General features: G+C 38.5%; 1 protein-coding gene, 1 non-coding gene and 1 pseudogene across 2 annotated transcripts; all 3 read right to left on the bottom strand.

Annotated features, from left to right (window-relative positions):
- Positions 1–374: 374 nt before the first annotated feature.
- On the bottom strand, positions 375–16,162 carry SRGN (serglycin). Its single transcript, XM_061405179.1, has 3 exons — positions 16,006–16,162; positions 6,434–6,581; positions 375–1,264 (listed from the first exon to the last, which is right to left on the bottom strand). Exons 1-3 carry the CDS (start codon positions 16,076–16,078, stop codon positions 1,033–1,035), a joined length of 453 nt encoding a protein of 150 aa, XP_061261163.1. The 5' UTR covers positions 16,079–16,162; the 3' UTR covers positions 375–1,032.
- On the bottom strand, positions 4,691–4,754 carry LOC133240818 (small nucleolar RNA U2-30; annotated as a pseudogene).
- Positions 4,879–4,958, bottom strand: LOC133240819 (small nucleolar RNA U2-19). The gene has a single exon (XR_009734414.1). It is a non-coding gene; the product is annotated as a small nucleolar RNA U2-19 (small nucleolar RNA).
- Positions 16,163–16,234: the final 72 nt, after the last annotated feature.

Raw genomic sequence — 16,234 nt, 5'->3', positions numbered from 1 at the left:
GACCAGGCATTGGGTGAAGGCTGCTGTGGGAAGTGGTGTGGCCTTAGACAAGGTGCATCTCTTCCACAGAGGTTAAGTTCAATAAGGTATCAGTTCTGAAGAGGGGCTCTGGATAGTGCAGGATCCATGACAGGCTTTTCAAAACTAGGGGGAACAGGGATGGGTACAGTATAGCCTTCAAGAAGAGGAAGTGTGTGGACAAGAATAACCCTCTTTCTATATAATGATTGTTTTCTTCATCTGCTAGTTAATAGGATTTGATTCTAGTTATAAAATGTGGTCTCACTGTAAAGTAAATTTACACTTGATGAGAATCTAGAAACATTTAAACAAAAATAATCCTTTCATGAACAAAAGAGAGCCCAGACAGCATAACCCTTTGATAATACTTCTGCTTTAATAGACTGTTTGCACATATATAGATATCCAGGGGAAAAGGTAATGCAACATGAAGTATTGAGAACACAACTGTGCTTTAATTTAGGTGTTGAGTTTCTAAATGTGGCAGCAATCACACTTCTAAGCAAGCAATGTCCACTAGCTCGCAAACACATTTGATGGTGATATTAGAACAGTAAACTTCATACTGTAAAACATGTTAAATACCTCTTCTGTACATTCATGGTATGTTGTGTCTGTGTCTTTTCACAAAAAAGAGGCATCTCTAGATTTTGTAATCAGAGTCAGCTTCATGAAGACTTAGATATGAAATAGTGCTTCTCAATTAGTTTCTCCAACTAATTTTTTTAAAAACACTATAATTTATTCTTTAAAGCAAATTTATAGATATGGAGAGTCTAGCTAATTTCATAGTCATGTTGTTGAATATGATACATAAGAAATGCAGGTATTTTCCAGGACAACAGGATAGATAAAGGAGGCTTTAAGAATCCATGAGAAAAAAAAGATGATAAAACTTACTTCCCTTTCAGATGTTTTAAGTTTTCTAAAAAGCTTTTTGTCCTCAAATTAATCATTTAACCATGGTATACAAAATACATCGCCTGGTGTGAAGATGGGAAACCCTCTCTTTTATATAGTAAAATCCTCTTCTGGTCCATCCTGCCCCAAGTCCTGGTTGTATGAGGGCACATTTCTCTTCCTAGATCTAAAGGTGTAATAAAAAGCATCGTTTTCTTCTACTGGTTGGTATTCCTGTTCTATTTCATTTAGGAAGCCACTTCCAGATTCTGCTCCAGAACCTGATCCTGAGATGTCCTCAGAAAGAGGGAAGACTTCATTCAAATTCTTGGAATTCATCAGTCTGAAGTAAGACAGAAAAAAAGAGGGAAAAAAACCATTAAAGTTTGAGACATAAAAAGATAATCATGAAACATTTTTTAAGGTAAGAAAGTAAATGTAGTGACTCAGTTGCTGAAATTAGAAGTTAAAAGTTTCCAGTTATTTAATGATTTGAAACAAAAAAATAAGTCAGCCTTTCCACATGTTTGCATACACTTAGTGTAACTAACGGAGAAGGCGATGGCACCCCACTCCAGTACTCTTGCCTGGAGAATCCCATGGATGGAGGAGCCTGGTGGGCTGCAGTCCATGGGGTCGCTAAGAATCAGACATGACTGAGCGACTTCACTTTCACTCTTCACTTTCATGCATTGGAGAAGGAAATGGCAAGCCACTCCAGTGTTCTTGCCTGGAGAATCCCAGGGACGGGGAGCCTGGTGGGCTGCCGTCTATGGGGTCACACAGAGTCAGACACGACTGAAGTGACTTAGCATAGCATAGTGTAACTAACTCATTGCCTTTATCAGTTCCACATCTGCTCATTGCAGATGGATACAAAATGCTATCACTAACATGGCAATCCTATATTTGGAATTTCTTTCTTTTGTTTTTTAACAGAAACGTTCCCATTTTTATACTTTCTCCCACTCAATAGATAGATGATATTTTTCCTAATTTAAAATTTCTACAAAACTTCTAATAACTTCACAGTACTTCAACAAAGCTCACTCTTAGGTAATTCTTTGTAACAAGTCAAGAATTATATATACCAACATGTTAACAATTCAGTTTGTGTGTGCTCAGTCGCTTAGTTACATCCAACTCTTTGTGACCCTGTGGACTGTAGTCCGCCAGGCTTCTCTGTTCATGAGGATTCTCCAGGCAAGAATACTCCATCAGGGGATCTTCCCAACCCAGGGATCAAACCCAGGTCTCCTGCATTGCAGGTGGATTCTCTACAGACTGAGCCACCAGGGAATCCCAGTTTAAATGTTTACAAAGTTTTAAATTCCCTCAGAATTTTTGCCAGTGTGAAGGAAAATAAAAAAGAACTTAAATTGGGAATTCCCTAGTGGTTCAGTGGTTAGGACTCCAAGCTTTCACTGCTGAGAGCTCAGGTTCCATATCTGGTCAGGTAACTTGGATCCCACATGCCAAGCAGCCAAAAAATAAAAAGAGAAAAAGAAAAAAAGTAAGTGCTTCCACCAAGCACTCTGGGTAGATGGTAGAACCAGAAGGGGTTGAGGAGAGGAGAGGGGTGACAGTAAGCAGAGAAAGGGACAACAGGTGCAGAGGAAGCAGAATCAAAGAGAAGATTTTACCTAAAAGTAGGTGATACTAGAGAGTGTCTGCAGATTAATGCTGGCTTCAGAGGGTGGACTGCAGAATTAAAGTCCTGGAGAAGGTGCATCAGATAAGATACCCAGCACAAGGAAGGTGGCCTTCAAAGCTGCCACAGTCAGAGTCCAATCAGGAAACTTAATCTAAATATTTAAGACAGGGAATTGCTTATACATGAGATGGAAAAGAAGGAAAGCCAAATAGGGAACAGTGAGGAACTCCAGAGATGAGCAACAGCAAGAAAACACTGCTCTCCCTGGGCTAGAAGGACAGGAGACGAAGTGGTACTACCTAAGCCCAGGGACCAAGAGCACTGGTGGAAGCTGAAGTCATGTATGAGATATTAGCCTTGCCAGAGGTGCCACCAAGGCAGGAGTGAGAAGAAACAGACTTCTCTCTCCCTGCCACCCATGCTGAGCAGTCTCCCTTCTGGGCATCCCATTGGCCAAACTCAGCCACAGATCTGGGAGTATGAGAAATGCAGATTACAGGGATCAGCCCTCATCCCTCCACCCAATACAGAGCAGGGATGGGGGAGGAGAAGAAATGCATCTGAGAGCAAAAGAGTCCAAGACTGACACAGAAGGAGAGGCTGTGCATCCATGGTGACAGGAGTTTCAGAACAGGAAGGAAAGTTACTGGCCGAGAAAAGGGAAGATTATACAGATGTTTAAAAAACTATTCAAAGGTTATGTTCTATTTATACCTATTATAAAATATTGACCATATTCCCTGTTATATATAATACATCTTTGTAGATTGTTTTATTCATAGTATTTTGTACCTCTTAATCCCTTGCCCCTATCTTGCCCCTCCCCACTTTCCTGTCCCCATTGGTAACCACTGGTTTGTGCTCTATATTTGTGTATCTCTTTTTTGTTATATTCATGAATTTGTTTTATTTTTTTAGATTCCACATATAAGTAATATGCAGTATTTGTCTTTCTCTGGCTTATTTCACTAAGCATAATACCCTCCAAGTCCATCCATGTTGTTACAAATGGGAAAAATATCTTGGATGTTTATGCCTGAGTAGTATTCCAACATGTGTGTCCGTGTGTGTGTGTGTGTGTGTCACATTGTCTTCATCCATTCATCTTGTTGATGGGCACTTAGGTTGCTTCCACATCTTGGCTATCGTAAATAATGCTGCTGTGAACATTGGGGTACATATATCTTTTCAAATTAGTATTTTCATTTCCTTTGGACAAATATCTAAGAATGCAATTGCAGGAGTATATGGCAATTCCATTTCTAGTTTTCTGAGTTTTCTACAGTGATTGCACCAATTTACATTCCCACTAACAGTGTACAGGAGTTCTCTTTTCCTACATCATCACCAACATTTTTTAATTGTGGTCTTTTCGATGGCAGCCTTTCTGACAGGTGTGAGGTGATATTTTGTGTGGGTTTTAGTTGCGTTTCTCTAGTGATTAGTGATGTTGAGCATCTTTTCATGTGTGTGTTGCGCATTCTTCTTTGGGAAAATGTCTGTTCAGATCTTCGGCCCACTTTTCAGGTTGTTTGTTGAGTCATGTGAGCTGTTTATATATTTTAGATATTAACCCCTTATCAGTCATATCATTTGTAAATATTTTCTCCCATTTCAGTAGGTCATCTCTTTGTTTTGTCAATGGTTTCCTTTGCTGTGCAAAATCTTTTATGTTTAGTTAGGTCCCATTTGCTTACTTTTGCTTCTGTTTCCTTTGCCATGAGACACAGATCCAGAAAAAATATTGCTACAATTTATGTCAAAGAGTGTGGAAGATTATGGAGATTTGAGGAGGGAAGAAATAGTATAAAATAGCTGTTGTGGAGGATTTAGGTTATTCCTCTAATATTTAGATTAAATGATTAGTATTGAAATCCATGACTTAAAATAATGGAGGAAGTTGTAACATCAGGTTCAAACTTTGTGCTGGAGAATTAAAACAGAAGCACAGGCTTGCAGAGTTGTATTGTGAGGATGGTGATGATATAATTTCAGTGATGAAGGGGGTTGCCAGCATTCCCAAAGTGATAATAGGCTTACCTGGTTTGGGCACAATGACTTATGTGGCTTTAAGAAGGGTGATTTTCTTTTATTTATTATTTTTTTCTTTAATTTAGAGCTCAGATCAAGTGTAGAAATCTTTATAAAGGTCTGTAGTAAAACCTTTTCGTCATTGCTCAGAACTGATCAGCCTTTTATACACACACACCTGCAGCCAATTCTCACTCACTCACCTGTAAGTCCTCAGTTATCCATTGTTACTTTTACACACATGCACACCTTATTTTCAATTATTCTTTGCTTCTCAGAACTACAGAGATCATACATCAGGTAGACTAGGAGATCTTCAGATGCTCAGATTTGGCTATTTTCATCACTGATTCACTTCATTTTTTTAAAAAAGATTTATTTATTGGCCGTGCTGGGTCTTTGTTGCTGTGAGTGGGCTTTCTCTACTGGCAGTGAGCAGAAAACCACTCTCTTGGGCTATTCTCCAGTTGCCGTGTGCAGGCTTCTCACTTCAGTGGCCTCTCTTATTGCAAAGCACAGGCTCTAGAGCACATGGGCTCAGTAGTTGTGGCTGACAGGCTTAGTTGCTCTGCGGCATGTGGGATCTCAGTTCCTGGACTAGGGATTGAACCCGTGTCCCCTGCCTTGGCAGGAGGATTCTTACTGGACCACCAGGGAAGTCCCAGGAGAGTGATTTTCTATTTAAGCCTGAATATTAAAACTTTTATGATAATTCTTTTCATAATATATCTTTGCCACATGTAACTTTGATATTCAGTGAAATAATGGGCTCTAATACAATTTTTTGTTACTTATGAATTCCTATTGGATCCTTTTTGCAAGTATAAGGCAGGTTTTATTTGATCAAGAAGAGGTATGGCTTTCTTTTTTATGAGTGACGGGGACTTATTCTTCCTTCCCCTAATTTCTTTTTTTTTTATCACTGCTATCTAAACAGAACATTTTTATTACCCCTCAAAAATTCTGTACCTAATGGCAGTCACCAGAGAAGGCAATGGCACCCCACTCCAGTACTCTTGCCTGGAGAATCCCATGGACGGAGGAGCCTGGTGGGCTGCAGTCCATGGGGTCGCTAAGAGTCGGACACACTGAGCGACTTCACTTTCACTTTTCCCTTTCATGCATTGGAGAAGGAAATGGCAACCCACTCCAGTGTTCTTGCCTGGAGAATCCCAGGGACGGGGGAGCCTGGTGGGCTGCCGTCTATGGGGTCGCACAGAGTCAGACACTACTGAAGTGACTTAGCAGCAGTAATGGCAGTCACTCTTTATTCCTCCCTCCCCCACAGTCCTTGACAACCACTCTATTTTCTGTGGGTTTTGCCTATTTCTGTACACTTCATATAAATGGAATCATATAATATGTGGCTTTTTATGTCTGGTTCTCTTTACTTTGCATAATGTTTTCCAGATTCAGCCATGTTGCAGCATTTATCAGTACTTCTTTCTTATGGTCAAATAATATTATACTTTATGTATATGTCACATTTTGTTTATCCATTCAGGTGATAGACTTGTACTGGATTTTAATATATAATATGCTCTATTTACATTAATAAAATAATGTTCAATTATTTTCAATACCTATTGGTGAAAAGTATTCAATTTTTGTTTCTGCCACCAGAAAAAGACCTTGCGAAAGTGTGAGTCATGTATTCTTGTACATCTCATATACCAGTAAGTACACTACAGTTTTACCCTGTACTATGCAGTGAAAACTGAACCATGGAAGCAAGAGCCTAAAGAAAACACTCTGGGCAACCCTTCTACCTCCATGCCAAGATCTCAACAGAGGTTGACAAAAGTAAAATCAAGAAAGTCCACTTACCGGGAAATGTCAGTCCTTGGAGGCGGGATTCTGCTGGATTCACCTCGAAGTATATCAAACGCTGTTCCCTTTTCTTCAATGCAGTTTGCAGAATTACTGTCAGGACTGTCAGGATTGCACTGGTACCTGGCTCTCTGCACGGGAGAACCTGCCCAAACAAGGAAACCGCATGGTCAAAAAGTATCTCTTACACAGCTTCTAATCACTCTTTCCCTAAGAAATTTTTAATTAAATAGATTTTAAATTTGGTAGGTAAGGTGTGGACAGGTTTTATGACCTAATATAACAGGAGCACCCACTGTTTCCCAGCCCTTTATACATAGTTTATGCTTCTCACACTACACCTGTGCAAAGTGGCCTAGAGTTTCACATTAGAATAGGCTTTGGCAGTTAGCTGCCTCTGCTACTGGTGACCTGTGAAACCTTCACTTCCCCAAGTACCCACCAGAAAACTCAGGTACTAAGAGTATCTCTTTTTAATAAGCTGGTCACAAAAATTAACTGAGAAAATGCATGTAAAGATCTTAACATAGTGCCAGGCACACAGTAAATAAACGCCTGATAATATTAACTATTATTGTCTCTGTACTATTATTTCCATTTTATACAAAGGAAAACTGAGGCTGCACAGGTACTAAGCACCCAGAATTCAACCTTCTATTTGACCCCGAAGTCTGCCTCTTCTGATAGAGAGGAGTCAAATTATGTTCAGAAAGGTTAAGAAATGTACCAAATAGTCCTGAGATATTACAGAACCCTAATTCTTTGGGGCCATGTGGTATTCTTGAGAATGAAAAGCAGATTAAAAACATAACCTCTTTCTTTGGCCTCACATCTAGTCAGAGATTTCAAAAGTCGAGGCTCTTCTGTTCACCAAAGCTGGGCTTTCACAGCCTCTTTTAATTTCTACATAAAGGCTCCATATCCTGTGTTAAGAGGTTATATAGGAGATCGCTTATTAATTTACAAAATAAATTTTATTCCTCAGTTTAGCAAGGATGGAGCCCTGGTGGTGAGAAATACTTCACTACCCTGCTGAAGGATCGTCTCCTCCCCAACCTCAAGTACATATTTGATTCACACAAGTACAGCTAATCATCACCTAACATGAAGGAGCACATCTAAAACTCCTGAAAAGCAGAAAAGGAGATTTTGTTAGGGGCACCACAGACTAAAGCTACCTTGTCCTGGCCAAGCACCATCGTTAGCACTTGCTCAAGTTATCTATCATACAGTAAGAGGTCCTGGTAAAGAATGCAGACTAACAAGCTACCACGCGGAAGCATTTAGGAAAGGTCAAAAAGAAAGAGGAGATGACAGTCCATATGTCCTACAAACCTCCCAGAATCCTCCTCACTAGAATCCATCTTAACTGAGTGATGTGCATGCTACCAGGAAAGACCCTGAGTCAGAATAACTAGCCAGAGACAACCTGAAAACTAACCACATTACCAAAAACCTGAGACTGCGAATTACATGGAAAAGCAGTTCTCCTGGGTGCCCTACCCTGCTGCTCTCTGCCCAGGTGTCCCTTCCCAATAAAGTCTCTTGCTTTCTCAGTACATGTGTCTTCTTGGACAATTTATTTCTGAGTGTTAGACAAGAATCCACTCTTAGGCCGTGGAAGGGGTCCCACTTCCTGCAAGAGTTTGAAAGCCCAGTACATTATTGCTCTGTACAGATTGAGATGCAATTGATAACACATATTTAAGAAAACAAAATAAAATGAAGAACAGTGTTGTGGATAATCACTGCAATATTTTTTGCAGTACCAAAGACTATAAAATTAAATGTTAATGAATTAAGGTGCAGCCTACAGTACTATGCAGCTATTAAAATAATGTGGCAGTTCTCTGGGTACTGATATATAATAATCTCCAAGTGTGTGTGTATACATAGTACATATATGTATATGTATGTGTGTGTGTGTGTGTGTACATATATATATATTTTTGGCCATGCTATGTGACTTGCAAGAATTTAGTTCCCCGAACAGAGATTTGAACATGTCCTCAGTAGTTAAAGCATGGAGTCTTAACCACTGGACTTCGAGGGAACTCCCTCCAAGGTTAAAAAAAGTAAAGAACACTATGCATTGTGTGTTAACCATTTGTGTGTGTTGTGGTTTTTTGGAATTTATTTACATACAAGCTTACATGCACAGAACACCTCTTAAAAGATACCCAACAAACTGATCATGTTAGTGGAGGGAATTGGTGGCTAGAAGAGAGTGGAAGGAAGAACACTGACTTTTCACTGCATATCCTTTTGAACTTTTAGATTCGTGAGTTATACTTATGTATTATCTTTCAAAATTAATTATTTTTATTTTTAATAGCTTTATTAAGGTGGATTTGACATTCAACAGCTGTGCATATTTAAAGTGTACAATCTAATGTTTCGACAAGTGGATACAGCACACCACAATCAAGGGTATGAACATATCCAACATCCCCCAGAGTTTTCTTGTGCCCCTCTGTGATCCTGCCCTTCTCCCTCCCTTCTCCTGACTCCCCCCAAACCCCCTCAATCATCAGTCTTCTTTCTGTCATTATAAATTAGTTTGCATTTTCTAGATTTTATGTAAATGGACTCATACAGCTACTTGTCAAAAGTTTTCTGACTTTAACTCTGGGTCTAGAGGGCTCTCTACCTTTTATAGTACTCTTTCCTAAAAGTGGAGAGTTTATTTAGATATTCCTTAAAACTTTGAAAAATGTAGCAAACAAAGAAAAAAAAATTACTCCTAATCTCATTACCCAAACCCTTAGAGACTATAAATTTTAGAGTTTTCTTTCCTTCTGGGTGTCAGTATTTCTCAGAAAGTATGCACAAGTTGTTTCCCTTCTCAACTATCAGAGGTTGAAAAGGGGAGCCTCTACCAAGGTCAAATTCACTTTATATCTAAATGGGATGGCCAAGGACTTTGTTCCTAAAAGACTGCAGACCCACAGAATTTTGCAAAATGTTCTCTTTCCTTATGAACCTCTATTATGTCTATTTATACTCAACTTTGTCCTAGTTAATATTTCTGATTAATTTTATAAATATAGCTTTATTAGGTTTCATTAAGATATACATATATATGGAGGGGAACATATAAAGAATTCATGATGCTGTTCAATAAAATAGGAAAACTAACTAACTAAATAACTAATCAAAACAAGAGAAAACTCTGAGATTAATTATGAGGCATTAATATGAGAGAATATTAACCAAATGGGAAAAAAGTAGTAGCTATGGAAAAGACTACATAACATCATAGGAAAATTTATATTAAAAAATGAGTTAAAAATAGCAGAATGCCATTCTATGCATAACAGTTGTTAATACAACTACATATATAGATATGGGGGATGGGAGGAAATACACAGAAATAGCTGTAGTGGTAGGCTCTGGTGATTTTTTTCTCACTTTGTTTTCTAAATCACTGTAATAAACAATATTCTTTTAAAATATAAACAAAGCAAAGACTCTAATGTAGAAATGTTCTCCCATTGTTTTTCTTCTTTCTTTCTGTCTTGCTTTCATTTTTTTCTTTCTTTTAGGACTACTACTCTGTTGTACTCTTTCCCATATTTCCTGAATATATAGCTTACAAATTTCTGGTCTGGGACACTAGTCATCCAGAATGGCTTAGCTTTGTCACCGCTTAGAGGCTGAAGGTAAGGTTGCCAGATGACATCACAATGGCCAACCCTTACTAGCTATATAACTGTAACCTCCCTGTACCTCAGTTTCCTCATCCATAAAATGTGGACAGTAATAGATGTCATAATAAGATACAAATATTAGGTTCTTAGAACAGTACCTGGCACCATGGTCAGAGCTCTTTAAATGCTAGTTTCTGTGATGAAGAGGATGACAACGACCTATTGACCTATCTCTGATAGAGATAAACCAAATTTAAATTCCTGTCCCACCATTGAGCACCTCTCTGATTCTCAATTTCTCATCTTTGAAATGGGAATAATAGTATCCCAAAGAGTTCCTGGTAGCTCAGCTGGTAAAGAATCCACCTGCAATGCAGGAGACTCAGGTTTGATTCCTGGGTTGGGAAGATCTACTGGAGAAGGGATAGGCTACCCACACCAGTATTCTTGGGCTTCCCTGGTGGCTCAGCTGGTAAAGAAATTGCCTGAAGTGCAAGAGACCTCGGTTTTATCCCTGGGTCGGGAAGATCCCCTGGAGAAGGGAAAGGCTACCCACTCCAGTATTCTGGCCTGGAGAATTCCATGGCCTGACTGTATAGTTTATGGGGTCGCAAAGAGTCAGACAGGACTGAGCAGCTTTCATTTTCAAAGAGTTCCAGTTTAAACAAGATAGAAGTAGGTGACACATCTAGCACAAGCCTTTGTGTATGGTAGGTATTTAATACATTTTAGCTCTTTCTCCCTCTCTGATTCTTTCTTGAAGAACTTTGCCATCTAATGAATTGCTGCTTAGAAGCTTCATCATGTGAAGTCGGGTGAAAATTCAACATCTCCTCCAGCAGAGGGCAATGTCTTCACACCCTATGCCATCTAGACCACTGCAGTCCAGTAGAAACAAGAGGAACCATCTGTACATGTATGAAATTTTCAATATTAGGACAGTCATATTTTAAAAAGTAAAAAAGAAATAAGTGACCTTAATTTTAAAACATTTTGCTTAAACCAACATATCCAACATTAGTTGTTAATGGATATTTTACACTTTTTTTCATACTAGGATTTTAAATCTGGTGTGCGTTTTGCAGTTATACCAGGTCTGTTTGGACTTGCCACATTTAACACATTTCAAGTGCTTAGTAGCCACACGAGGCTCCTGGCCAGCATTTTGGATAGAGCAGGTCTAGACATTCTCCTCTACTGCCAATGATGACTGAGTATCACACCAACAAAGTGCCTGCATAGACAGGAAGTTAAACACAAAAGTAAAACTAATAGTTTACGAAGAAGAATCCAAGTGAAAGAGTGTATCTTTTCACTAGCTAAAAAAACACAACTTTGATAAATTAGAAAACTAAAATACAAATTCTTTCTAGAGTTTGGCATCTTAGCTTTTAAAATTTATAACAAGCCTCTTTTTTTGAGAGATAGAATGTGAAAATTCTCTTTAAGGCAAGACATTTCTTTCCAACTTTTATTATTATTAGCTGCACGGCACAGCACGTAGGATCTTAATTCCCTGACCAGGGATCGAACCCATGCCCCCTGCACTGGAAGTGTGGAGTCTTAACCACTGGACTGCCAGGGAAGTCCCCAAGAGGGATTTCCTTTTTTGGGTAATGAAAATGTTCTAAAATTGACTATAGTGATGGTTGCACATATCTGTGAATATACTAAAAAACCATTGATGTACACTTTAAATGGGTGAATTGTATGGTATATGAACTCTGTCTCAATAAAGATGTTCCAAAATTTATAAGAAATCAAAAGGAGAAGTCCATCTTCTCCAAAAAAATGTTTATCTAATTTGAGATTGGGGCTTCCCTGGTGGTTCAGCAGTAAGGAATCCTACAATGCAGGAGACACAGGTTTGATCCCTGGGTCAGAAAGATCCTCTGGAGAAGGAAATGACTACCCACTCCAGTATTCTGGCCTGGGAAATCCTATGGACAGAGGAGCCTGGCAGACTACAGTCCATGGGGTCACAAAGGATCAGACACGACTTAGCGACTAAACAACAACTTGAGACTGATGATTTTACTTCATTTGTTTTAATTTTAAAAAGTTTTATTGGTATTTAACATATTTAACCCGGCACACAATTCACTCTTCTAATATGTACATTTCAGTGGGGGTTTTTTTAGCATGTTCATAGGTATGTGCACAAATTTAAAACAATTTTATCATCACAGAGAAATCCTCTGTCCTTTAGCTATCCAACTCCTGTATCTTATGTGTCTCATCCCTAAGTAACCAGTAATCAATCTACTTTTTGTCTCTGTATTTTTTACCAAATTGGACATTTTATATAAATAAAACAATATGAGGTGGGTTTCTTTTTAAGTATGACTGGCCTATAACACTATATTTGTTTCATATGCATAAGATAGTGATCCTCCATTATTACACATTACAAAATGATTAACACAGACTGGGGATCTTAAATCTGCTTTAAAATAAAGAACATGGTTACAGATACCAAGTTCCTGATATATTTATTCAAGAGTGTTGGCAGGATGTGAAAATTCGACAGTTCCAACCCCGCAATGTGTGGGAGTATCTTGATTCTCTTCTGCTTGAGAGAAGTGTCTTGTGATTACCGTAATTTAAAACATAAGAGGAAACATGCTCATGGACAGAAAAATGATCTTCCTAAGAGGTCCCACTTACAGGTCTCCTAGTTAATTCTGTAGTGGATGCAAGGAAGAAGAATGTTTTTTATTTGGAATCACTTCCCTCACTGCCTACCCCTGTCCTTTCTCTCTGTGTCTCTGTCTTCATCTCATACACAGAGTCTACTAGTTCTACTTTAGCAAAACACTTTCTATGAATAAATATTACCATTTATAAAAATAAACCTCTGACACTGGGCAAATAACTTACCCCAGTAATCTCTCTGGATCTTTTTACATTGTAGTATCAATATTTCCCCAACGTCATCACAGTTTACTAATTTCCTATTCTTAATGGAGACTTGCTGTGGGTTTGTTAGAAAAACTTTAAAATTGCCATGTTAGGGGAGAAAAAAGACCATTTTCATTCATTGTTTAGTGGCATCCAAACAGACACCACTATCTAAGTTGGAGCTGCTTCCTCCTGGCCAATCAGCTCACCCTTGTGTGTTTTTTTGACAAGCTATAAAAAGTTCCAAGTTTACTTTCAATTTCTCCCTCTCTGTCCCTCAACTCAGTGGTTTTTGTAGTAAGAGCTGTAGTCAAAGCAAGGTTGTTTTAAATAAAAACAATCTCTACTCCACCTAGGAAACAGCTAAATTGCCGTAGAAAGTTAATTTGAACTTGAAATCAGGTGACCAGCTCTGCCATTAATTAGTTGTAATGGGTCTAGGGCAAGTCTCACGCATTTTTTGCAAGAGGTTGATGTAAAGAGGAAATGAGATAATGAATCTAAGATCCAGTTTTCATCTCTATAAATTGGTATTAATTCCTCCTCACAGGGAATGTGATGACCATTTACCTGAGAATGGATGCTAAATCACTTTACAATTGAACAGCAGTGAACACTGGTGGAATCAATATTATTGTGAACTCAGAGGCAGTGTAGAGTGGACATAGGGTCTGGCAATGACCCCCCGGCTACACCTGCTCATGGATTTTCCATTTTCCTTCTTTATGGGCATCTTTGAAAAAGAGAGTTAATAAAAGAATTTGGGATTCACAGGCCTCATCAGTAATCTCCTGGAGCTCTACATTAAATTGATTAGCCATCTGTCCTCTCCAGGGTCTCCCACACCTTGCCAAACTTCCGACTCTTTGCACTTGATAGATGGACTTTTATAGCATGTTTTTATTTCAGCTTCACTTATAGTCACTGATGTGGACTGAATTGTGTCACTCCAACTCAATGTATTGAAGTGCTAACCCCTAATACCTCAGAATAGGACTGTATTTGGAGATAGGGACTTAAAAGAGATAGTTGAGATATAATGAGTTTACATGGGTGAGCCCTAATCCAGTATGGCTGTTGTCCTTATAAGAAAAGGAGATCAGGACACAGAAACACACAAAGGACCATGTGAAGACAGAGATAAGATGGCTATCTACAAGCCGAGGAGAAAATCTTCAGGATGAAACTAACCCAGCCGACACTTTGATCTTGAACTTCTAGTCTCCAGAACTGTAAGGAAATAAATTCCTGTTGTTTAAGCCACCCAGCCTGTGGTACTTTGTTATGGCAGCCCTAGCAAATTAATACAGTAACCTGAGATGTTTCGTTTCAGTAAAAACAAGCCAAAAGCCTAGTGGAATTGATCATTCCGTTAAATCAATGGGTTAAGAAAAAAAAGTATTTTTAAGTGGGGAAAGAGGGCTACAGAATCATATCTGGCATCACATAGAATATTATGAAATAGAGAACTCTTCGCAGCCTTGAGTTGATGTCACGCGTGCGCGCACGCACACACACACACACACACAGAGCCAGTGGGTGGGCGTCTATTTCCCTTCTTATTCAAATGTAGGCACAAACCGTTAATTCCAATACCAACTGCACTTCTCCTTTGGAAACTCCCTAGTTTTTCAGTCTATTCATTCTCATTTTTGGTTCCCTTCCCAACACAGAGCAAAACGTACCTAGTGATGGCATAAATATTAGTACTTTATAAAATTTTATAACGGTTTCTTCACTACTTTCTGGAAAATACCTATTATACAAAGAACACTTTTGTTTTTAGTTTTCCCTATTGAATCTTAGTGGGAAATGTGACATTTCTGGGAGATTTTGAAGATGTAAAGATTCATCAAGCTCTGGTCAGAGTAGACCCAACACCAACAGGTCACTCAGGTCTGTTCTACAAACACGGACTTGACTGCCTGGATCTTGTCAGAACACATTAGGGAATTATTTCATTGGCTGAAGGTTTTCCCTGAAAGATCGGAGTAAAGCCTGTTCCTTACAATCGACAATGTTTTATCCTTTAAAAAAATAAATAGATTAATGGAAAGGTTTCATCAACATTATTTGCTGGTTTTTCTTCAATAATTGTATAACAAGAAGAAAGTGATTTTATAAATTTCCAATATATAATGAATGTATCTGAGGTTATGTGTACAATTTCATTTCCACCAGAAGTAAAAACAAGACAACTAGAAGTCACCTCGAAGAAACGTATCTAGATGTGTGCATCACTGTGACTCAATATTTCCTTTACGATGCGGAGGAACTTAGTGTTTTTCTACTATAAATTCTCCCTTCTACTTATCAGGCCATGACTATAATCCCTTATTTACCAAAGGAGAAGAAACTGTGTTTTTCTTACAAACTGATCATTTTCATTTTCTTAGTCATTAAAGGTTTTTAAGTTGTTTCATTCTGACTAAACAATCCTAAAAGATAGACCTAACAAGAATTTTCCAAATATGCTGTTTCTCTGAGCAACGACACAATTACTAAAATTCTTTGGCCTTTCTTTAAAATCTGAGAGGGTATTCATTAGCTGTGTCTAAACGTAATTGAATTTTCACTTAGAACCAGGTTTTTAAAAGAGAAAATACAAGTAAATTTACTCTGATTTAAAAATAGTATTTCCCAGTGTCAAAATAATTATAACATCACTAACTATTAAAACTTGGGATAGATGTGGGCACTTAGAGGTTAAACCATTTTCTCTATTCCTTTCTTGAACCTTTAAAAATCTGTAGGCCATTTTCACCTGACAATAAAATAATACATTTCAATCATTTTAAGAACTTACAAGGCCGTAGCTGCCTCAGAGTTTAACTTTTTTTTTTTGGTACCAAACTTAACCAACTTCACTCTAAGGAGTTCAGCTACCCCAAATTCTTTTTTTTTTTCTCGGCCTACTTTCCATAATATACTATATTCTATGCCTTAGAGTGACTATAATCATTTGTGTGGACCCTGGGGCATACAAGATTATAAGGTGACAAGATTACTGGGTCTTACCTTGAACTGAAGATGAAAACAGGATGAAGGCAAGAGCCAGAACAAGCCTAGCGCACTGGAGGAGCACCTGCATGGTGACCAACTTGCTTCAGCTCCACCACTCACACACCAACCTCACAGCAGGGAAGTGTAGCCGGGTGCTCTCTGTCCCTTTTTGAAAAGGTTCCAAAACCTCAAACCCTGCCCAGAACACACGTCACAGTTTCCTGAACAAATAGAAAGAGATCCA

This window comes from Bos javanicus, chromosome 28 (genome assembly GCF_032452875.1).
Source record: "Bos javanicus breed banteng chromosome 28, ARS-OSU_banteng_1.0, whole genome shotgun sequence".
In the NCBI taxonomy this organism is placed as follows: Eukaryota; Metazoa; Chordata; class Mammalia; order Artiodactyla; family Bovidae; genus Bos; species Bos javanicus.
The sequence above is the reverse complement of the archived record's forward strand: the minus strand, read 5'-3'. Positions and strand labels throughout refer to the sequence as shown.